The 17431-nt window shown below is 46.3% G+C and overlaps 1 protein-coding gene across 1 annotated transcript; it reads left to right on the top strand.

The window, feature by feature from the left end:
- Positions 1 to 10399: 10399 nt before the first annotated feature.
- Positions 10400 to 17141, top strand: LOC130357257 (zinc finger protein OZF-like; the record flags this gene model as incomplete). The annotated part of the gene is made up of 3 exons (XM_056559874.1): positions 10400 to 10444; positions 10815 to 10887; positions 14763 to 17141. Coding segments are annotated over 3 exons (1419 nt in total), but the record flags the coding sequence as incomplete, so codon positions are not given.
- Between the last annotated feature and the right edge of the window lie 290 nt (positions 17142 to 17431).

Genomic DNA, 17431 nt, shown 5'->3' with positions numbered 1-17431 from the left:
AATATAATACCGCCACGCACTGTACCCTCTAAATATATTAGTGCAACACACTTTACCCCCTGAATATAATACGACTAAGGCTACGTATTGTGGTCGAAACGTGTCACCTGTCTTCCATGTTGGCTGATTGCTGAATAAAGTACCAAGTATTGCTTGAATTGCCACGCTGGACTTTCTCTTAATTTCTGCTGCATTTGCTGGACTGGGGTCCGGTCCTGTCCGTGTCGTGGCGAGGGCACAAGGGTGAGCTGTGTCAACTCTGCTGAATATAATACTGTCACAACCTGTACCCACTGAATATAATACTGCCACACACTGTACCCACTGAATATAATACTGCCACACACTGTACCCCTGAATACTATCACAACCTGTACCCCCTGAATATAATACTGCCATACACTGTACCCCCTGAACATAATACTGCCACACATTGTACCCTCTGAATATAATAATGCCACACACTGTACCCCCTGCATATAATACTGCCACACAATGTACCCCCTGAATATAATACTGCCACACACTGTACCCCTGAATATAATACTATCACAACCTGTACCCCCTGAATATAATACTGCCATACACTGTACCCCCTGAACATAATACTGCCACACATTGTACCCTCTGAATATAATACTGCCACACACTGTACCCCCTGCATATAATACTGCCACACAATGTACCCTCTGAATATAATACTGCCACACATTGTACCCTCTGAATATTATACTGCCACACACTATACCCTCTGAATATAATGTGCCACACACTATACCCCCTGCATATAATACTGCCACACACTGTACACTCTGCATATAATACTGCCCCACACTGTACCCCCTGCATATAATACTGCCCCACACTGTACCCCCTGCATAGAATACTACCACACACTGTACCCTCTGAATATAAAACTGACCCACACTGTACTCCCTGCATATAATACTGCCACACACTGTACCCTCTGAATATAATACTGCCACACAATGTACCCTCTGAATATAATACTGCCATACACCGCATACCCCTCACCCCATCCTCTGTCTTATCAACACCCCCATCCCAGGCTTGGTCAGCTTATCACCCCAATGCCCCCTCCCCTCCATCCTCGGTATTCTCATCACCCCATACACCCCACCCTCAGTCTCATCATCAACCCCCCCCCCCACGCACCCTTCCTTGGCTCTTCACCCCCGCACTCCATATTATTCCCCCCCAATCCTCAGTTTCATCATTGCACCCCCCCCCTGTTGCACCCCCATCCCCCCGCACATGCCTCATCATCATTGCCTTTCCACATCCTGGCGCTTATCATAATCACACACGCGCACATAAGCGCACCCGAGGTCCCCGCCTGTTGCTGCAGTATGTAGCATATTGTAGTTGCAGGGCCCCCCAGGCTATGGGGCCGGGTCGCGATTGCGACCCCTGCGACCTCTATAGCTACGCCACTGGACAGTATGATTGCTATAAGAGTGTGACCGTATACCTGCCCTGAGCGTGAGAACATTATGAACCGGCGTGTGAACAGTACAAACGCCCAGAGCGTATGAATAGTATAAGTATGAATATCATGAGTATATGCCGAATGAAGCCCCTAGCGTCTCAAATAGATGCCATGAGAGAACCGACCGTATAATATCACAAGCGTCCATGAACAGTATAATGCCATAGGCGTATGCACAACATAAATGCCATGGGCGTATGCACAACATAAATGCCATGGGCGTATGCACAACATAAATGCCATGGGCGTATGCACAACATAAATGCCATGGGCGTATGCACAACATAAATGCCATGGGCGTATGCACAACATAAATGCCATGGGCGTATGCACAACATAAATGCCATGGGCGTATGCACAACATAAATGCCATGGGCGTATGCACAACATAAATGCCATGGGCGTATGCACGACATAAATGCCATGGGCGTATGCACGACATAAATGCCATGGGCGTATGCACGACATAAATGCCATGGGCGTATGCACGACATAAATGCCATGGGCGTATGCACAACATAAATGCCATGGGCGTATGCACAACATAAATGCCATGGGCGTATGCACGACATAAATGCCATGGGCGTATGCACAACATAAATGCCATGGGCGTATGCACGACATAAATGCCATGGGCGTATCAATCAGCGTCACTGCCACAACACGTATGCCAAGTATAGAATGCCATAAGATATGCATAGAATGCATTGATATAACGGCTATGACATAATACCGTAAAGCTGCTAAACAAAAAACATTATCACCTATACATTTGAAAGCTCTATTGTAGACTCAATACGTATACCCCCAGAAAACGCTGACAAGATTACACGCTACCAAAGCTATGCAAACGCATACGCAACGACCGTAACAGACGTATATTACTAATGTAAAGAAACGTGTGTGCCCCAATGCTACAAACGTATGTGCACTGCAATACTGTAATGTATCTACAAAGGTAAAAACACTATAACGAGTGAAACTACATGAATGAAATTTACGCACTGTAAATGCTACCATGAAAAAACACATCTTCTTATGATTGCTATAATAGTTATGCAACATATAGATAAACACCTATAAACAACCAAATGTACTGAAATTAACCTCTTAAGGACGCAGGGCGTACCTGTACGCCCTGCGCCCGGTGTTTAAAATGCCGCGACCCCGCATCACACCGGGTCGGTACTGGCTTCTATTCATAGCTGGGACCCTGGGCTAACAGCGCGCGGCACCGATCGTTGTGCCGCACGCTATTAACCCTTCAGACGCGGCGATCAAAGTTCATTGCCAGGCTGAAAATGAAAGTAAACGCTTCCCGGCAGCTCAGTCGGGCTGATCGGGACTATCATGATAAAATCACGATGTCCCGATCAGCTAGGACGCGAGCGGAGGCCCCCTTACCTGTCTCCGTCGCATCCGATCGGCGTTCGATTGCTCCAAGCCTGAGCTACAGGCTTGAGCAATCGAGCCCCTATCTCGCTGATCCATGCAAAGCTAACAAAGGTCATTTAACCCCTTCTCTAATAAAAGTTTCCCATAAAAAAATAAAAAAAACTGTGTAAATAAAAATAAACATATATGGTATCGCCGCGTGTGTAAATGACCAAACTATAAAAATATATTGTTAATTAAACCTCACGGTCAATGGCGTACGTGCAAAAAAATTCCAAAGTCCAAAATAGCGTATTTTTGGTTACTTTTTATATCATAAAAAAATTAAGAAAAAGCTAAGAATCAATGCAAAAATAGGTACCAATAAAAACTTCAGATCACGGCGCAAAAAATTAGTTCTCATACCGGCCCTTACAAGGAAAAATAAAAAGTTATAGGGGTCAGAAGATGACAATTTTAAACGTATAAATTTTCCAGCATGTAGTTATGATTTTTTCCAGAAGTACGACAAAATCAAACCTATATAAGTAGGGGATCATTTTAACCGTATGGACCTACAGAATAATGATAAGGTGTAATTTTTTCCGAAATATGCACTGCGTAGAAACGGAAGCCCCCAAAAGTTACAAAATGACGTTTTTTCTTCAATTTTTTTTAACTGTTTCGCCGTAGATTTATGGGTAAAATGACTGACGTAATTACAAAGTAGAATTGGTGGCGCAAAAAATAAGCCATGATATGGAATTTTATGTGTATAATTGAAAGCGTACTTAAGGGGTTAACAAATACAATACCGTATTTGCCATATATATATAAAAAAAAAAAGGTATGTCTTATACGGTTCATACACTCGTAATATCATATACAGTGCATATAGTTATGGTGTTTTTACAGTACTTTCTTTTCCGTGTTATGTACAGTCATGGCTTGTGTACGGTACATATACTCGTAATGGCTTGTGCAGCGGGTACGGTGGCAGCGTGGTATACAGTTCATACTATCACAGGTATAGTGTTGTACACAGTGCAGGCGCACAGTGTTATATGCAGAGTGTACGGTTATAGGTATGTATTCAGTACACACGTTTTATAGCAACACACACGGTCCATAGGGTTATAATATATATATATATATATATATATATATATATATATATATACACACACATTAACATAGCATCTCCCTATGACTCTTGTCCCTTATACAAATATTTATTATACTACACATTTTTTTTTTCACATCAGGGCGTACCTGATTCCGCTCCCATTCTATAATGTGGGGCCACGGCTAGCTCAGGGGGCTGTTCGGGACTGCCCGGGCATGCCCAGACAGTGTTTCACAACCAGAGCGCCTCCAGCTGTTGCAAAACGACAACTCCCAGCATGCCCAGACAGTGTTTCACAACCAGAGCGCCTCCAGCTGTTGCAAAACGACAACTCCCAGCATGCCCAGACAGTGTTTCCCAACCAAGACGCCTCTTCAGCTGTTGCAAAACTACAACGCCAGGCATGCCTGGAGAGTGATTTCCAACCAGAGTGCCTCCAGCTGTAGCAAAAGACAACTCCCAACATGCTCAGACAGTTTTTTCAAACCAGGTTGCCTCCAGCTGTTGCAGAACTAAAACTCCCAGCATACCCAGACAGTATTTCCGAACCAGGGCACCTCCAGCTGTTGCAAAACTCCAACTCCCAGCATTCCTGAACAGCCGAAGTGCCTCCAGCTGTTGCAAAACTACAACTCCCAGCATACCCGAACAGCTGAAGTGCCTCCAGCTGTTGCAAAACTATAACTCCCAGCATGCCCGAACAGCCGAAGTGCCTCCAGCTGTTGCAAAACTACAACACCCAGCATGCCCGAACAGCTGAAGTGCCTCCAGCTGTTGCTAAACTACAACTCCTAGCATTCCTGAACAGCCGAAGTGCCTCCAGCTGTTGGAAAACTCCAACTCCCAGCATGCCCAAACAGCAGAAGTGCCTCCAGCTGTTGCAAAATTACAACTTCTGCATGCCCGAACGGCCGAAGTGCCTCCAGCTGTTGCAAAACTACAACACCCAGCATGCCCGTAAAGCCAAAGTGCCTCCAGCTGTTGCAAAACTACAACTCCCAGCATTCCCGAACAGCCGAAGTGCCTCCAGCTGTTGCAAAACTACAATTCCCAGCATTCCTGAACAGCCGAAGTGCCTCCAGCTGTTGCAAAACTACAACACCCAGAATGCCCCGACAGCCGAAGGCTGTCGGGGCATGCTGGGTGTTGTAGTTTTGCAACAGCTGGAGGCATCCTGGTTGTGAAACACTGCCCTAGTCTCTCGGTCACACGCTATGTACGCTTCTGTCTTTCCTGACTCTTTGCAGACGCTCCCTTATTACAAGGTATGTTGTTTCCAGGGGAGCCTATTGTGCACGGACAATGGCTTCCTGTGTGTCCTCCCCACATGTGACTAGAGAAGAGGAGATGACAGGGACAGTCTTCACATCCTTACTAGAAGCCCCCGGACTGCACTGAGAGGTGGGAGATGAGACAATGGGGGGGGGACACTGAGGACCAGCTGTCTCCATAGCAACCAACCGCACTGCTTACACTCTCATTGGTTGCTATGGGCAACAGAGAGCGCTGACTAAGTCTCATTCCTTCCATATTACATGTACTGAGCGGCCATAGACACCTCATATGTCCGTCTAATATCCGCCGCCTCTTCTATCTGCTTGTGGAGAAGCTGGGTGACAACAAATATGGCGGCCGAAACGGCTTTTCCAGGTGCGGTCAGTCACCCAGCTTTCCTATAAAGTTAATGGCGGTCATTATTAGGTGATACGTCCTTACAGCCTTGTATCTACCTGAGGCGATCTCCATTCAGGGCTGTGGGAAAGCTGAGTAACCGTCTGGAGGGTATAATGGCGGCCATTGTTGTGGTCACCCAGCTACCCCCCCCCCCCCATCACTGTGTGTAGCTGGGGGACATCAATGAGACGGGGTCATTACTTGTGGTTATTGCTGGATAATGGCTTTAACCCTTAGTGCTCAGTGACGTACATGTACATCATGCCGTCACTGCTTCTCCCCCGATATGATGATTGGAACAAGCTGATAACCTGACGGATAATGGGGGACATCAGCAATCACGCTGATATCTGCCATTAACCCTTCACATACTGTAATCAGTACTGATCATGGCATCTAAAGTATCATCAGACCACCCTCAGCGTGATTGCAGGGGTTCGATGAGTCAAGAAGGCAACCGGAGCTCCACTCTGGGGAACTTCTTCTATGTTCTGCCTTCATCACTGATTAGTTATAGGATCTGGGCCGGTGATGGGTCAGGATCGGAGCTGGACTGGAGATGGGTCAGGATCGGAGCTGGACTGGAGATGGGTCAGGATCGGAGCTGGACTGGAGATGGGTCAGGATCGGAGCTGGACTGGAGATGGGTCAGGATCAGAGCTGGTGATGGGTCAGGATCGGAGCTGGGCTGGTGATGGGTCAGGATCGGAGTTGGGCTGGTAATGGGTCAGAATAGGAGCTGGGCTGGAGATGGGTCAGGATCGGAGCTGGGCTGGTGATGGGTCAGGATCGGAGCTGGACTGGTGATGGGTAAGGATCGGAGCTGGGCTGGTGATGGGTCAGGATCGGAGCTGGGCTGGTGATGGGTCAGGATCGGAGCTGGGCTGGTGATGGGTCAGGATCGGAGCTGGACTGGTGATGGGTCAGGATCGGAGCTGGACTGGTGATGGGTCAGGATCAGAGCTGGGCTGGTGATGGGTCAGGATCGGAGCTGGGCTGGAGATGGGTCAGGATCGGAGCTGGGCTGGTGATGGGTCAGGATCGGAGCTGGACTGGTGATGGGTCAGGATCGGAGCTGGACTGGTGATGGGTCAGGATCGGAGCTGGGCTGGAGATGGGTCAGGATCGGGTCTGGGCTGGAGATGGGTCAGGATCGGAGCTGGGCAGGTGATTGGTCAGAATAGGAGCTGGGCCGGTGATGGGTCAGAATCGGAGCTGAGCAGGTGATAGGTCAGGATAGGAGCTGGGCCAGTGATGGGTCAGGATAGCAGCTGGGCCGGTGATGGGTCAGGATAGGAGCTGGGCCAGTGATGGGTCAGGATAGGAGCTGGGCCGGTGATGGGTCAGGATCGGAGTTGGGCTGGTAATGGGTCAGAATAGGAGCTGGGCCGGTGATGGGTCAGGATCGGAGCTGGGCAGGTGATGGGTCAGGATAGGAGCTGGGCCGGTGATGGGTCAGGATCGGAGCTGGGCAGGTGATGGGTCAGGATAGGAGCTGGGCCGGTGATGGGTCAGGATCGGAGCTGGGCAGGTGATGGGTCAGGATCGGAGTTGGGCTGGTAATGGGTGTGAGGCAGTGAAGCAAAACCTTCTGCAGTGTAAATCATACAGCGCTATTTTTTGTGACTATGTATGTGATATCTCAGCAGTGCTCATGTGTATCGTGGGACCTTCCATGGACAGTAATAGAGCCTTGTCTTTTCCCCCAGACAGTATTTATCCCCCCATGTGTGTATAGCAGCAGCACACATTTCTGTTACTCGCTCAGGAGACTAAGGTCCTTTAGCCTATTCATAGCGGGCACCAATACCTTCTGCTCCTGACTCCTCTTCTCCTGCATCCCACATAGAGAGGAGCCCGAGAAGAGGAATGAGGACAGGAGTCTGCCACATTCACACTGACAGGTGGCAGCAGTGAGCGATTGATGTGGGGATTTAGGGGCCCTGTCACAACAACGACTGCTGTGACCCCTATAACTGTGCCACTATAAGACACTTCAATACATAAAGCACCTCCATTGTTTTTTTCAACTTAGTTTATTGACAAATTTACATTAAAAACATTCCAACAATGGGGTAGAGTCTAGGGATCGACCGATTATCGGTATGGCCGATATTATCGGCCGATAATTACGATTTTGGGCATTATCAGTATCGGCAATTACCTTGCCGATAATGCCCTGCCCCCCGCACCGCCCGCACCGCGAAAGCGCCCCCCCGACCCACCGCACTGCTAACGCCCCCCCCCCCCCCCCAACCCACCGCGTCGCACCCCCCACCGTAGTGCTGGGCGGTATACCGGTATGGATTTTTGCCCATACCGCTATACCGGTCGGGCCCCTCCCCCACCCTCCGAGTCAATAAAAAATAAATAAATAAACTTACCCGTAATGGGGGTGGTCCGGGCCTTCCATCCTTCCTGTAGTGTCCGGCGGCATTCCGGGTGGAGGGTGAACCGGTACGGGCTGTCCTTCTCCGGGGGTCCTCTTCTCCACTCCAGGCAGGCTCCGGCCTAGTACGCTGCATAGACACCGCTACGCCGTGACGTCAGGTGCGTCGCTGCGCACGGACGTCACTGCGCAGCGGTGTCTATGCAGCGTACTAGGCCGGAGCCTGCCCGGAGTGGAGAAGATGACCCCCGGAGAAGAAGGACAGCCCGGACCGGTTCACCCTCCACCTGGAATGCCGCCGGACACTACAGGAAGGAAGGATGGATGGCCCGGACCACCCGGACAGGTAGGGGAGAGAAGCGGGTGGTGGTGGCGGCCTATGGCACCGCAAAAGCCACTGCAGTGCATTGATTTAAAGCGCCCGCTTTAAATCAATGACCTGCAGCTGTGTCGAGGGGGGATAAATAGCCGATAACTTATAGCGGAATATCGGTATAAGTTATCGGCTATCGGCTCTAACCTCCACCGATTATCGGTATCGGCCCTAAAAAAACGATATCGGTCGATCCCTAGTAGAGTCTAGGTTAATTATAGGAATATTATATAATCATGTGTAAAGGTCTTCTCCATTGCCTTCTGGTATCAGTAGTTCCTTTATAAATAATTATTATTGAGGTATTATATTTCATGTAAGATGAGATTTAGTGCCCAGTCTACTTTGTTTTCCCTCAGGTTCCTTAGCTTCAGGACTATCACAGATAACGTTTTCTTTGAAGGACATCAGTCCTTCTCCCCAGTGACCGACCAAGGATGGAGGAGGACAGAGACCACATGTCTGGGAGGATATTAGATCTCACCCTAGAGATGATCTACTGGATCACTGGAGAGGTGAGCGGGTCACATGACCTTCCTTGTATCTCTATTAATAAAGCAGGGAAATGAGCGGAAAGGTGCGGGATTCTTCTTCTCTCTGTAGTGATCAGTGTCTCCCCATACACAGGATTACACAGTAGTGAAGAAGTCGTCTGGTGAGTGTGTGACACCCCGTGTGTCAGGAGGCTGGAGCAGGAGCCAGAGCCCCGCCCCCGAGGAGCCTCCACCTCATTCACTGATACATGAGCAGAAGATCCTAGAACTTACCTCCAGGATCACTGAGCTGCTGACTGGAGAGGTGAGCGCTGCTGGGAATGCTGGGACATTATACAATAACACCAAGGTATGAAGTGTCTGGAGGAGAATTGTATCATTGTCTGTGTCAGGTTCCTATAAGGTGTCAGGATGTCACTGTCTATTTCTCCATGGAGGAGTGGGAGTATTTATTAGGACACAAGGATCTGTACAAGGATCAGGTCATGATGGAGGATCACCAGTCCCTCACATCACCAGGTAAGAGGAGAGAGCAGGTTTGTGGATCTCCTAGATTCCCCCATCATCTGATCATCACATATAACAATGGATTCAGTCACTGTGTTTATTTCCTATAGATGGATCCAGTAGTATAAATCCCCCCGAGAGGTGTCCCCGTCCTCTATATCCCCAGGATTGTAAAGAAGAAGAGGAGGATATCCCACTGGACCATCAGGTAGATGAAGAGATCTACAAATCCCCTATAGATGAATATGATGAAGCTTCTACTAATCTCCTCCAGCAGTGCAGTATATCATCTATATCATCTGGTAGGCCACATGGAGGAAACCAGCTCGATTAGCACATACTTGCATCAGGAATACTGTGAAGGAATGAGTAATGAAGTGCCTGGAACTGCACTGTAACACTTAGGAAACCAGGGCAGGGACAGCTGTACTTCAAAAATGGGACAGCACAGACAAGGTTTACTCCATGTTACTCATGGATGAGACCGGTGAGACCATTGGCAGGAGGTACATATATCACCAGAGGACTTGGCTTACAATAAGCCCTTTGATTGGATTCTAGGTTGTAGTTATTTTGTCTTGAGAAGGGTCAGACTGCTGTATATAATGTCACCCCATACCACTATCCGTGAGTAGGACCAATGTGAAGGTCTCTACGTGACGTTGCCTACGCGGTCTCCAGACCAATTTCTAGCTATCACTCCAAAATAAGAGCAGGGCTTGTTGCTGAAGGGGTTGACCTCCATTCCAGCCTCCATTACCATCCTGCTCTGCACAACTTTTGATAGCGGTGGCATGAGGTCAATGGACATCTGACTCGTAAGCCCCTTCTGATGGTTTGTGTTGACACGTTCAGTGCCCCTTGTGACTTTTTACTCGCAGTACAGAATGGATCACTACCAGGGACGTGCACACATAGACTAGAAAAGGGGCTTAAGCCCCTGCCCATTTGATGCCTCCTCTTTAGGGCCCCTTCTGTTGATAGCGGTAATATCAAGGTAAGTGAACTGCCCATTTTTTCCGTTGGGCCCCTGCCCCCAAAATGTCTGTGAGCGTTCCTGATCATTACACACCGTTCTTCTAATCTGATGATGAGTTCATTGTTGGTCTCCCAACCAGCAACGTTGAACATTGCTATTATTTTGCCCCATTTGCTTTCGATCTGGCTTATATACCATTAAATACCCTCCCATATGCCATTGTCTTCTTCAGGATGGGCTCTGTTGATGTGAAAAAATACTCGGTTGAATGATCACCACTTGAGATGATCTTTGTCCCTATAGGATATATTGGTTCAGACCTTCTAGGAAGCTTTTGGCCTTCACCGCGATAAAGAATAAACTAAGACTCCTTTTTGTTTGTTCTTAGGTTCTCTGTGTGGGATCCTTACAGGAAAAAAATTGTGTTTTCGAGTCCACTCAATCCTCAATATCAGTGAATGGTAAGAGCCTTGGATAAATCTTTATTTCTGCCCTTATAAATAGTAGACAAAGTTTACTTAAAGGGGTAGTCCACTGCTAGACTTCTTATCCTCTATCAAAAGTAAGGGGATAACATGTCTGATTGCAGGGGTTCCTGCGGCAGTGGTCTTGACGCCAAAGCCACACACCCCTGGGACATCACGCCCCTCCATTCATGTCTATGGGAGGGGGGTGTCGGCTGACACGCCCCCTCCCATAGACATGAATGGAGGGGGTGTAGCGTGATGTCACAAGGGGGCGTGGTCGTGACGTCACGACCACAGCCCCTGGCTCCGAGTGTTCTTAACAAAATGTTCAGACCGCTGGAGCATCGGAGTTCCCCTTTAAAGCATACTAGTGGTGCACTATAATCGTCAAAAGTGATCCACCAAAATGAACATTTTGGATAGAATAAAAAAATTTAGGAAGTGCTTTGTGGAAAACCGAAACTAACCTAAAGCTACAACTCCCAAGAGGTTGTGCTACAGAGCAATGACCTGCAACCTGTGGCTCAGTAGCTGTTGCAGCACTACAACTCCCAGCAGGGAATGACTATTACCAGCAATGCTTTAGGGGCAGTAACACAATAAAGTGCATGTACTGCTATAATACAGCCTTTGGTTGTCAGGACATACTGGGAGTCGTAGTTCTGCACCAGCAGTACATGCACAACCTCATACAATGTTGTCCTTTTATTTTAGTTTTTTACAGCCCCCTCCAGCTCAGCCCCTCCTACCCCACGTCGTCATCATCATCATCATCATGACAGGTCCTCATCCACAGTCTAATCACAGATCAGCCCCTCCTACCCCACGTCATCATCATCATCATGGCAGATCCTTAGGCCACAGTCTAATCACAGTTTAGCCCCACCTACCCCACGTCATCATCATCATGGCAGGTCCTCATCCACAGTCTAATCACAGATCAGCCCCACCTACCCCACGTCATCATCATCATGGCAGGTCCTCATCCACAGTCTAATCACAGATCAGCCCCACCTACCCCACGTCATCATCATGACAGGTCCTCATCCACAGTCTAATCACAGATCAGCCCCACCTACCCCACGTCATCATCATCATGGCAGGTCCTTAGGTCACAGTCTAATCACAGATCAGCCCCACCTACTCCATGTCATCATCATGACTGGTCCTCATCCACAGTCTAATCACAGTTTAGCCCCACCTACCCCACGTCATCATCATCATGACAGGTCCTCATCCACAGTCTAATCACAGATCAGCCCCACCTACCCCACGTCATCATCATCATGGCAGGTCCTTAGGTCACAGTCTAATCACAGATCAGCCCCACCTACCCCACGTCATCATCATCATGGCAGGTCCTTAGGTCACAGTCTAATCACAGATCAGCCCCACCTACTCCATGTCATCATCATGACTGGTCCTCATCCACAGTCTAATCACAGATCAGCCCCACCTACCCCACGTCATCATCATGACAGGTCCTCATCCACAGTCTAATCACAGATCAGCCCCACCTACCCCACGTCATCATCATGACAGGTCCTCATCCACAGTCTAATCACAGATCAGCCCCACCTACCCCACGTCATCATCATCATGGCAGGTCCTTAGGTCACAGTCTAATCACAGATCAGCCCCACCTACCCCACGTCATCATCATCATGGCAGGTCCTTAGGTCACAGTCTAATCACAGATCAGCCCCACCTACTCCATGTCATCATGACTGGTCCTCATCCCCAGTCTAATCACAGATCAGCCCCACCTACCCCACGTCATCATCATGACAGGTCCTCATCCACAGTCTAATCACAGATCAGCCCCACCTACCCCACGTCATCATCATCATGGCGGGTCCTCATCCACAGTCTAATCACAGTTTAGCCCCACCTACCCCACGTCATCATCATGACAGGTCCTTCAGGCACAATCTCATCACCGTTCCCACCTGGACCCCTTTCCAGCACAGGATAAAATACTAGTGGCCCCCCCTGCTTCTGCTGAGAGTGTGTCTGTCCGCGGGTCCCGCCCCCTGCCGCATGGGACCATTACATTTAATAGGTAAAAATTGTAAAAAGCATTGTAAAGGGTGGGGCGATCTGATCTATTAAGCTCTCCGGAACTCTGTTTATAAATGACTTTGCCCCAGTAGAAGCCTAAGTAGGTACATAACTCCTACTCCATTAGGTAGAGGACCCCAGTTGGTAGGTAATCCCCCACCCAATAGCTAGAAATCCACAGTAGGTAGATAGTTTTTCCCAATTAGGTAGATACCCCAGTCTGTGTCCCCAGTAAATGATTCCCCTTCCTTTAGATAGAAGTCCCCAGTAATTCTCCCCACCATGAGGGACATTTATCAATGTTTGCTTATGTTTTCCTTTTTTTATACTTTTTTTCCTTACTTTTTTTTTGCTTATGTGCGACTTATTTAACTGCTTTCAGCCTGTTGGTAATTTTCTTTCACATAAGCAATTTTTCCTTTTTTACTTTGGTAGTAGCTTTTTCTGCTCCATGTTTGATCTGGAGTAAATTTTAGTCAATTTTTAACCTTTTTCTTGCGCAGTTGCGACTGTCGCAGTTAATAATTACCAGACTACCCGTAGTCCATTTTAAAATTATTACTACCTAGTTACGTTTTGGAAAACTTGCTTTTCTCGCTTTCCAGTCAAAATGACGCACGAAAAATCGCGTAGTCGCAGGTGCGACATTTGTGCAACATTTGTAGTAAAAAAAAATTTACTAAATCGCTTGATAAATGCCTGTCCATATGTCCATCCCACCAACATCAAAAATTATAAAAATCCCCATCACATGGTTTGCTGCAGAAGCCGTGGACTGCTGTAGTGGCGAGCAGGAGTAGGGACTACATCAAGACTGGAGTCTCTGCTTCTTTATAAAGCTCACTAAGCGGTTAATGTAGCATGCCACCGAATGTACATAGAGGAGCAGGGACTTCTGTTTACCACCGGACTCCCTACTTCTATACAGTACTGAGAAGAAATGCAGGACAGGTCTTTACCAGAAAGAGCACATAGTACCGACACAGAATACAGGAGAGAGTTCAGGTCACTATAGCCAAGGGTCAAAAAATACACAGAGAAGATCAAGTCAGGAGCATAAGAGCTAGTGCAGATACAAACACAAGCAATAAATGACAGGGTGGCTGGGAATTTATATCCACCTTACAGGGGTGTGGACACAGAAAGCAGATGTGATTGGCTCAAGGACTGGGCGTCACCACAGCTATGCATGATGCTGTAGCCAAACACCCAAAAACTTAACCCTTCGGTTAGACCCAGGTGGAGTCAGTACAGTATACATGTTGCAACACGGGGATACCTAAATCTCACCAGTACATTCAGTCTCTTATTCTATCCAAAGTTATTGGAGATTTGGTGATCTGCCCACGTCTTAAATATTGGTAGACTTTATTTTTTTTATTTTTATGAATGGTTGACTGCATGATACTGACTAGAGATGAGCGAATTTACAGTAAATTCGATTCGTCACGAACTTCTCGGCTCGGCAGTTGATGACTTTTCCTGCATAAATTAGTTCAGCTTTCAGGTGCTCCGGTGGGCTGGAAAAGGTGGATACAATCCTAGGAAAGAGTCTCCTAGGACTGTATTCACCTTTTCCAGCCCACCGGAGCACCTGAAAGCTGAACTCATTTATGCAGGATAAGTCATCAACTGCTGAGCCGAGAAGTTTGTGACGAATCAAATTTACTGTAAATTCGCTCATCTCTAATACTGACATACTACTTAACTAAGAAAAAGATAACCTCTTATCTGGATTCAATGATTGCATTGTAAAATGTCTGGCACCATGTATAAACTTTTCACATACATTTTTTTTCTTTTTCTAGGTGAAGACTGGACAAGAGGCTCCCCTGAAAATCTCCTTGGATCTCCCTATTATGAAGTAGAGGATGATCAATCACACTCTGGCAAAATAAGAACTGGACATAGAGTGGGTGAAAACTTTGAAAGTTCTGAATGTGGGAAACCTTTTGAAAAGAAACCTGATCTTTCTATATATAAGACAGTTCAAGTAGATGAAAGGCCATTGATATGTCCTGCATGTGGGAAATGTTTTAGTGAAAAAACAAGTCTTGTGGAACATCAGAAAACACACATAAGAAAGAAATCACATTCATGTTCAGAATGTGGTAAATGTTTTAGTCAGAAATCGTATCTTACAAGGCATGAAAGAGTTCACACAGGAGAACGGCCATATTCATGTACAGTATGTGGGAAATCTTTTAAGCATAAATCACATCTTAGTGAACATCAAATAACTCACACAGGAGAAAAGCCATATTCATGTTTGGAGTGTGGAAAAGGTTTTACTATGAGGACAGAGCTTTGTAAACATAAGAGAATACACACAGGGGAAAAGCCATATTCATGTTCAGAATGTAGGAAATGTTTTAGATTGAAATCTAGTCTTGTCAAACATCAAAGAGTTCACACAGGGGAGAAGCCCTTTCCATGTTCAGAATGTGGCAAATGTTTCACGAATAGATCATATGTTGTTGAACATATGAATATTCACACAGGGGAAAAGCCATTTTCATGTTCAGAATGTGAAAAATGTTTTACCACACGAACACATCTTGTTAAACATCAGAGAAATCACACAGGAGAGAAGCCATATTTATGTTTAGAATGTGGGAAATATTTTAATGATAAATCAGGTCTTGTTAAACATCAGAGAACTCACACAGGAGTGAAGCCATTTTCTTGTTCAGAATGTGGGAAATGTTTCACTGATAAATCTTATGCTATTAAACATATGAACATTCATATAGGGAAAAAGCTGTATTCCTGTTTGGAATGTGGAAAATGTTTTACACAGAATTCAAGTCTTGTTAATCATCAAAGAATTCACACAGGAGAAAAGCAATATTCTTGCTCAGAATGTGAGAGATGTTTTACCCAAAAGACAAATCTTGTTTGCCATCTGAAAACTCACACGGGGGAGAAGCCATTTTCTTGTCCTGAATGTGAAAAGTGTTTTACTGAAAAACAAACTCTTGTGGAACATATGAGAATTCACACAGGAGAGAAACCACATTTATGTACAGAATGCGGGAAATGTTTTACTCATAAATCAAGTCTGATGAGACATTTTAAAACTCACACGGAGGAGAGACAATCGCCATGAGCAATATTTGGTTAAGGTACAGAAATCGGGAAATCATGTGAAACGTCAGAGAACTTACTCAGGAGAGTTGCCGTCTTTATGTTCAGAATGTAGGAAATGTGGAAAGTGTGGAGCTCCATTGTGAAACCAGCAGCCTGAAGAGGTTTTAAATTGTATAATGCTTAGCCTAATACTGCTACGGACCAAATTCAGCTGGGTTTGGACCAAATGGGCTTTATTCTTAATTTCTCCTATGTAAGATCAAATGATGAGAACACTAATGAAACAAGACTTTTGGGACTTTAATATCTTAAAATGTTGCTGGAATCAAAGTGATATAGATGAATGTATATCCTGTTAAAGAATTGTCTGGTAAAATTATCGCCCGTCATTACGCACGGAGCGAACTCGCTCTGCGCAGTAATGATAGCGTGTGGGAATGCCAGGGCTCCCCAGCAGCGGGACGGCGGCGATCTGACATCTTATCCCCTATCCTTTGGATAGGGGATAAGATGTCTAGGGGCGGAGTACCCCTTTAAATGCGCACATAAAATACGCCACTAAATTTGACACTGTTTGAATCTAGTAACTCCTACAACTGGGCCACTGTTAAAGGGGAACTCCGCGCCTAGACATCTTATCCTCCATCTGTGCTTGCTCATAGCGGCAATCCGTTGCTATGAGCAGACACACTGTGATGTGCGAGTAGCCGCCACCGTAGCCGCTCCCCCTGCTCCCTGAGCTAGGCCGAGAGCGGCCGAGATGTGTGCGGGTATATTGCACATGCACGCGGCGACTCACACATCGCAGCGTGTCTGCTCGTAGCGGCGGATTGCTGCTATGAGCAGGTACAGATAGAGGCAACACTGTAGGGTCCTATGTCGGCGGATCTGTCTGTGTGAACGTACCCTAAATGTGTTTTATTTTTATTTTATTAGAATAAAGACACATCAGAATTATAAAAGGTATGTTTGGCATTGGGACACTTACCCCTGCTAGGCTATGGGGCGTGTTTGATGTTGTACTTTAATGCACAGAGAGGGTTGTTATGCACAAAGTAAAACATAAAATCTGAAACAAAGGCACTCAACATATATATATATATATATATATATATATATATATATATATATATGTGTGTGTGTGTGTGTTTTTTTATTATATCATACAAATAAAAAATATTGCGGTGCTATAACTAAGGACTGGTAGTACAGGAGAATATTTGTTTGGCATAACACATTTATATAAGGTTAAATCAATAAGCATAAAGCTATGTTTACACATCCATGAAAATATATAGACAATGTGGCACAGACTATTATCAGAGAATAATGTAATGGTTCTCGTGTATGCTCTGTGCTTACCTGTTTTACCTGATGTGGCAGGCAT

This window comes from Hyla sarda, chromosome 2, assembly GCF_029499605.1.
Source record: "Hyla sarda isolate aHylSar1 chromosome 2, aHylSar1.hap1, whole genome shotgun sequence".
Classification (NCBI taxonomy): Eukaryota; Metazoa; Chordata; class Amphibia; order Anura; family Hylidae; genus Hyla; species Hyla sarda.
This window is presented reverse-complemented; position numbering and strand designations above follow the sequence as displayed.